The 8,143-nt window shown below is 34.3% G+C and overlaps 1 protein-coding gene across 1 annotated transcript; it reads left to right on the top strand.

The window, feature by feature from the left end:
* Positions 1 to 2,833: 2,833 nt before the first annotated feature.
* On the top strand, positions 2,834 to 3,688 carry LOC126298047 (uncharacterized). Its single transcript, XM_049989368.1, has 2 exons — positions 2,834 to 3,187; positions 3,287 to 3,688. The coding sequence occupies exons 1-2, from the start codon at positions 2,834 to 2,836 to the stop codon at positions 3,686 to 3,688; spliced, it is 756 nt and encodes a 251-aa protein (XP_049845325.1).
* The last annotated feature ends 4,455 nt before the right edge of the window (positions 3,689 to 8,143 follow it).

The raw sequence follows: 8,143 nt of genomic DNA, 5'->3' as shown, positions 1-8,143 counted from the left end.
AAAAGTGGTAGCAGCTGACCTCAGGGAAGATTAGTTTGGATTCCTTAGAAATGTTGGAAAACGTGAGGCAATACTGACCCTATGACTTATCTCAGAAGAAAGTTTAAGGAAAGGCAAACCTACGTTTCCAGCATTTGTAGACGTAAAGAAAGCTTTTGACAATGTTGACTGGAATACTCTCTTTCAAATTCTGAAGGTGGCAGGGGTAAAATACAGGGAGCGAAAGGCTATTTACAATTTGTACAGAAACCAGATGGCAGTTAGATGAGTTGAGGGACATGAAAGGGAAGCAGTGGTTGGGAAGGGAGTGAGACAGTGTTGTAGCCTCTCCCCGATGTTATTCAATCTGTACATTGAGCAAGCAGTAAAGGAAACAAAATAAAAGTTCGGAGTAGGTATTAAAATCCATGGAGAAGAAATAAAAACTTTGAGGTTCGCCGATGACATTGTAATTCTGTCAGAGACAGCAAAGGACTTGGAAGAGCAGTTGAACGGAATAGACAGTGTCTTGAAAGGAGGTTATAAGATGAACATCAACAAAAGCTAAACGAGGGTAATGGAATATAGCCGAATTAAGTTGGGTGATGCTGAGGGAATTGGATTAGGAAATGAGACACTTAAAGCAGTAAAGGAGTTTTGCTATTTGGGGAGCAAAATAACTGATGATGGTTGAAGTAGAGACGATATAAAATCTAGACTGGCAATGGCAAGGAAAGCGTTTGTAAAGAAGAGCAATATGTTAACACCGAGTATTTATTTAAGTGTCAGGAATTGGTTTCTGAAAGTATTTATATGGAGTGTAGCCATGTATGGAAGTGAAACATGGATGATAAATAGATTAGACAAGAAGAGAATAGAAGCTTTTGAAATGTGGTGCTACAGAAGAATGCTGAAGATTAGATGGGTAGATCACATAACTAATGATGAGGTATTGAACAGAATTGAGGAGAACAGGTGTTTGTGGCACAACTTGACTAGAAGGGATCGGTTGGTAAGACATGTTCTGAGGCATCAGTGGATCACCAATTTAGTACTGGAGGGCAGCGTGTAGGCTAAAAATCATAGAGGGAGACCAAGAGATGAATACACTAAGCAGATTCAGAAGGATGTAGGCTGCAGTAGGTACTGGGAGATGATGAAGCTTGCACAGGATAGAGTAGCATGGAGAGCTGCACCAAACCAGTCTCAGGACTGAAGACAACAACAACAACAACAACAACAACAACAACAACATAAAATCCGGGAAGGAACTAAACGGTATATTGGTTTTATAGGTAGAGAATCAATAGATTTAAAAGACCCTATAAGTGTTTATATGGAGTTGGGAAGCAGTACTTAGAAAATGAATGAAGTAATTGTGCTTTGCACGAAGTTCCTACAGACAGTCTTGTTACCAAAGTCAGTAAGTGTCACTACTAAACATCTTACTGAAAAAAAATAATCAGCTTCATAGTCAACAGGTAAAAAGGGAGGCAGAAAACACTAATACAAATTATTTCTCAATGCAGATTTACCATCATCTTAAACGAATTAAGTAATTTTCATGGTAGAATCTGTGACAACCATAATGTGAAATTTAATTCTGATGTTGGTGAGGGAATATTAAGGTAAAAATTTGAACATGATGTAAAAACTGAGGGAATAATTTTATTTTTGGAGCCAATGTAAATGTTGACATGTCACTTATTGATTTTGAAATAAAGATAAAAAATATAATTTCAACAACCCGCAATTTTTTTATACCACTGAACTAAATAATCCATCACTTGACATTAAAATCAGTCTGTTAAAACTGTACCTGTTTCATGTGAATTGTACATGTTTGATAAATAGTTTTTAGAATCAAATGATGATAATAGATTAGAACAATAATCATTAACCTCTTCAATCCCGACATATACATATGTATACATCAGGTCTTTGTAGTGTTATCCTGCCAAATGACGTTTTCCTGAATGCACGACTGTGCACATCATGCGGTTTCTTTTTCTGCCGCTAGGTCGTGCGCAAGTCAGTTTTGGCGGGTTTTCTTGCATCCTGAAACTTCCGATCTGAATGATGGCGTCATCTGCAACACGCGAGAAAAGTAAATTCAGTTTCAATAATCCTTTTTGAATTGTATTATTGTTTTTATCATGTCTTATTCCAAACAAGACATCAAGAAAGTGATATGTGTATGAATGAAAACGATAGTTTCGTAGTTTTACAAACATCGACTGTTGAATTTGAAGTACACATTTGTGTACATCAGGTCTTAGCTCACAGAATGTTGTGGTACTAACGCTAAGACTGATCTCATTGTGAAATCGTAATTTAAAACGTAATCTAAATTAAAGTCGAAAGTTTAGCTACTAATATTCTAGGAGAGCACCTGAGTTATTGTGGTGTAATGGGAAGCGTGTTGGATTTGGAGCACATAGATCCTGGGCTCTAATCCTGGTGAAAACTCGAAAATTTTTAATTTTGTTATTAGGTTTAGTTTCATTTCTTTATTCCATTACATCAACAGTTACTTTCACTTTATTTCATTTTCGGTTCTCAGCTCTAACAGACGATGAAATTATAAAACTGCTCGAGGCGAGTGACTTGAATTCCTTGTCAGACGAAGATGATCCTGTTGATGAACCTCCAACTCCACCTGAACGAATTGGTGTGCTTGAAGTTGAAGGATGCAATGTGGATGTTACTCCTGAGGCACCTGCATGAGCTTCATCTTCTCTCTGTCGTCCACTAAGATGGAGGCAATCTAAGTAAGCGATACATTGGTGTAGTTCTGTGTGTCATCTGACACGATTTAGATCAATATTTTTCAGTAGTAGTATTTGTTTGCAGGATGTGTAATCGACAGCCTTCTGACGACAACTTTGAAGAACAGACTGATGGTGAACTGAGAAACCCTTTACAGTTTTTCTTTGAGTACTTCGATAAAAAATTCTGGAAAAATGTTGCAGGACAAACTAATTTATATCATTGCCAAAAGAACTCAAAAAATCTGGATAAAAATACTAATGAAATTTTGTCCCTTCTCGGAATTGAGATATTGATGGGTACATTGAAATTGCCCCAGGCAAGACTTTGCTGGTATATGCAACTGGATATTCCACTTTTATCATCAACCATGACAAGAGATAGATACTACAAATTACGAAATAATCTGCGTTTTGTAAATAATTTGGGAGGTCATGACGTAAATGACAAAATTTAGAAGGTTAGACCTTTAATTGATGCTTTTAGAAATAAATGTATTACTTTACCCAGGTCTCAACACCTTTCTGTTGATGAACAGATGATTCCATTCACGGGGAGATGTAAGATGCGAACGTATGTACCTTCCCGACATAATCCACTTGGCCTCAAAAATTTTATTTTAACCTCATCAGATGGACTTGTCCTTGATTTTGCTATATACACTGGCAAAGGAACAATTCCTGACAGCGATCAAAAAGAACATGGCCTGGGAGCGGGTATACTCAAACTACTGGCTAGAACTATACCCAATGATTACAATCGTGTAATTTACAGTGACAGATTTTTCACCAGTTCAAAATCTGCTCAGCTTTTACTAGACAGGAATATATTTCAGACAGGAACTGTGATGGCCAATAGAATAAAAGAAGCAGCTTCTAAGTTCAAGAGAGATCAGGAGCTGCAGCGGGGGCAATGGGATAAGTACACAAGGGAGGACTAGGAAATTTGTGCCCTCAAATGGAAGGACAATAAATCCGTCACTTTCTTATCCTCGTGCATAGGGAGCGAACCAGAGGGTACCTGCAAACGATGGTGTAATACAGAAAATGCAAAGGTTAGTGTCAAACAACCAGCCATCATGAAAAGCTATAATCGTAATATGGGTGGCATTTATCTTTGTGATAGATACATGGAATACTATAGGTCAAACATCAGAATAAAAATTGTGGACTGTCAGAGTATTCAACCACTTCATTGATTTAGCCATAATTAATTCATGGATTATGTACAAAAGGTGTTGTCAAAAAGAAGGGATACCAAAACAAAAGTGGATGTCTCTCATAAACTTCAGAATTCACTTGTCCCACGACTTGGTAAAGTCTTCAAAAATTGTAGACTCACTGGAACTGTCGAAAGAAATTTCTCCGAGTGTGACACAGGAGTATGTCAGCAGTTCTGATGAAGATGAGCAGCATCAGCCCACAAAACGAAGGCGAATTGTACCAAAGCCAACTAGAGATAGCAAATGTGACAGGGTTGACCACCTACATGAATACGTTGAGAGTAGTTTTGCCTCAAGGTGTCGGTTACCAGGGTGCAAGTCACATTCCCACATTATGCGTAAAAAGTAGAAAGTTTATTTGTGCATATTAAAAAACAATTGTTTTGCTAAATTCCATAAACATGAGAAGTAATGTGTTCATAAAATGTAATGTGTTCATAAAATGTAATGTGTTCATAAAATGTAATGTGTTCATAAAATGTAATGTGTTCAGAAAATGTAATATGTACATAAAAATGAGAAGTAATGTGTACATTTTTCATTGGTAATAGAAATATGAAAATACTATGAGATCGGCATTCTTTTCTCTGTTGAGAAACAATGTACACACATGTGTACATTCAGTTACTCAAACATTATATAAAATAAAATTTCAAAATTAGTTTTTTGTGTTACTTTGAATTCAGATGCACGAAATAACCAACTAAAACATTTTTCCATTCTTTGTTTATCTTCGGGACTGAAGAGGTTAAATTTTCAATCTATGTAAATTGATAATCATGCTTTGCACTCTGTCATTCAGAACAATCACACTTAGTGGTGGAAGCGCAGAAAATTTACTGATATGGTTCATCCTCAAAGAGTAATAACTGAAAGTGGATGGCAGAGAACTGAAGGCCTTTGTACAATATGCATGACTGAAAAGAGTAAGTCTGTTAAAAATTGGAGACTGGCCCACAACCTAATAATATTCCTGAAGAAATATTAATGAACTGTATAAACCAATGGGAAAAAATTTTAAAAGAGGAAGTGCTGTTTTACTTGATATAGATGACTTATCGCAAGCTGATCTAATAGAAATGGATTCAAGCAACTTTATTAACCATAATGGACATTTTTTCACAATTTGCTTGGGCTATTTCAGTTAAAGATAGAACGTGTAAAAATGTAGCTGATGCCTCTGAAGAAACATTTAAAGTAGGAGAGAGTGTGGAGGCTGCTTTAGCCGTCACTAGAACTACAAGAAATTTACGAGCAGATAGTGGAAAAATATTCTATAATATTTTCTAGAACAGATGAAGTCTGACGTCAACCATTATTCAACAACTACAGAATTAAAAGAATCTGTTGTAAATAAATTTAATACAACACTGAAGGAAAAAATGTTGAAATAATTCGACTTACAAGGAAATTATTAATGGCTGGATATGCTTTTGGAAGTAGCTGGTGAATACAATAGTAAAAACCATACAACAATAAAAACAAACCAATAGAAGTTATTGATAAAAGTTATAAGGCTGCGCCATTGTATCTGACGATAAACCGAAATTTAAAATAGGAGATGAAGTGAGAATAAGCAAATTGAAAGGAATTTTGAAAAAGGGTACACATTGAATTGGTAATAGAAATTTTTGAAACAGAAAGTGTTTTTCTTTCTGGTGCAGTCATTAACAAACTAAAGGCACACAATGTAGAAAAAGTGAAAGGAAACTTTTGAGACCATGAGTTACAGAAAACTAATAAGCCTGATATGTACCTTGTAAGAAAGTCTTGAGGAAGAAAGGAGACAAAGTATACGTCTGTTGGTTATTATTTGATGGTTCACAAAATACTTGGGTAAATAAAGAAAAAATAGTCTATAAAACTTTTTGTTCAAATTACTACCAATGAGAAACAAGCAATTTAATTTTTTCTGTCTATATTTTATCCTTCATTCATAAATCAGTTAACTGATGAAAGTGTGAATTATTTATAGAGTGTAGATGGACAAGAAATCTATATTATTTATTAATACTTCAAAAAACTCTTTATGAGTATTTAAAGCTTATTTGTAAATTTGGTTTAATTTCTCCTAAAATATTCTTTCTATCGTTCTATATCATTTTCTTCGCATAATTTTTAAATATCCTTGAGATTCAAGAAGATTTTCCAGTTTTTTTCTAACCACATTAAGCTTATCCTGATATTCTTTGTAGATTTCAGAAACAATTGAAGCTAGTTTCTCCCTAGGCAACTTATCGAATGCAGTATGTTTTGAGTTTATTTCTTGTTCAGTTAAAATTTTATCATGAATGGAATGTGTACTCAGCCCTTCAGGGCAATGAAATTCTATACTAGGCCCTGTGAAAATTTATTCGTATATATTTTTTCTCTTGTCATTTATTTCACCAATAACGTTTTCCGATTGTGTACGTAGTTTCTGAACAAAGTAGGATAGATAGCTGAAGTGACTATTGTACATTTCTTTACTTATCTCCTTCATGTGCACCAAAATTAGTGTTAAGCATGTCTTCTACTAATTCTTAATTTGTGCCTGTGTCGATTCTGACATAAAATATTTTATCTAGTTTAGGTCCTCCACTGCTATAAACTGATAATCTTCTAGAAATATGATTTTTAGACTATACACTGCCAACTTTGAAACAGTTTTTCTTAGAATATTCCTTCGATGGGGCAATGTAAATAGTCCTTTCTTTCTTTATTTCTACAATGTCAGATATCATATCTTTTAGCTGTAATCATTCTTTATCTAGATCTTTCAATTGTTGTTGTAGTAGTTGTTTTTGTTCTTCTTCTATTTTTAGTTTGTTTTCCAATTCTGTACCTTCTTGGTCCATAATTTTTTGAAACTTAGTTTTTCAACAATTGGAGTATACTTCATGTAATCAGATAATATATTTAAAGGAGTAATATAGTGTTTTGTAGTATATTTGCTATTCTGATTATTTGTTTTGATTATTGGTTCTATAAAATTTTCAGTTGATAATTTAAGTCATGTCTTTTGTACCAAAACGGTTTTACTGTAGGACAATAACTCATCTTCTGTAAATGGGTACTCATTCCATTCAGTATAGTGGTGTAATATTTTAGTTCTTCAAATTGAACATCATTTTTCTGTAAAAAACTCTTATATTGTCTTTTATGACTCGAAAGATCTGTGTCACTGTAAGAGGGCAAATACTTACTCTATTTCAGACCTTCGTAATAAAAGCATAAAGTATCATTTTGATCAATATATTTTTCTCTTCAAACAATGGAACCTAAATTCAGCTGATAAGTGTTATGGATAATGGATTCAAAGATATTCATCATACCTGATTATGAATAGTTGTGCCTGGAATCGACACCATTTATAAAGAAATAAAATTTAAGGGAAAAAATTTGAATGGGTGAGTATTATAAGCAAATGCATTATATATTTCATATATTTGTATTAAAGACTGTAATTATTTAATGATTGAACTAATTTTATATTTGAATAATTTTCAGCCAATGGTGTTGAATAGCTGAAACACAGTAATGAATAAAATATAAAATATCATCAGTAATCAACATATACTCTTTTTCAAACCCTTATGTCTTGAAACCAAGTACCTAAATTTAGTTGATAGTTGTTATGGTAAATAGGTTCAAATATGTTCATTTAAGATGCTTCTGAAGAGCAAGTAACAGTAGTGGCAGCTGAAGTAGATGCACTTGGGAGTGGCTCCATCTATAAGTACCCAAATTTAATTTTTATGATAAAGTGACTGGCAATCCCTGTAAATTTTCTATTGTTTCGTATCCTCTACAACAACTTTATTCCTTATGGCTTTTCTGGAGGCTTTGCATTTGAGGACTTCTGCAGTATCTTTTGCTTAAAATTAAGGATTCATCAGCTATCATATATATATATATATATATATATATGTGCTTGCCATTGTATCCATTTCCACCCGAACCCACACGATCGTGATGGTTCGGTTTTTATTTTTTTTACGACAACTGAATCTCTTGCCTTGCTTCGAACTCACCTGCAACCATCGTGCAGGTTGTGCGCTACGTGTTTCTCATGTTTATGTTGCCATTCGGCGCCAACACATTGCATCACATGTTGTTTAAATTGATGGAGAAGTGAGCATTATGCCGGCGCCTACTTAGTAGCTCCTGATTAAGTTAAATTGAATTGTTTCC

Source organism: Schistocerca gregaria, chromosome X (assembly GCF_023897955.1).
Source record: "Schistocerca gregaria isolate iqSchGreg1 chromosome X, iqSchGreg1.2, whole genome shotgun sequence".
NCBI lineage: Eukaryota > Metazoa > Arthropoda > Insecta > Orthoptera > Acrididae > Schistocerca > Schistocerca gregaria.
The sequence above is the reverse complement of the archived record's forward strand: the minus strand, read 5'-3'. Positions and strand labels throughout refer to the sequence as shown.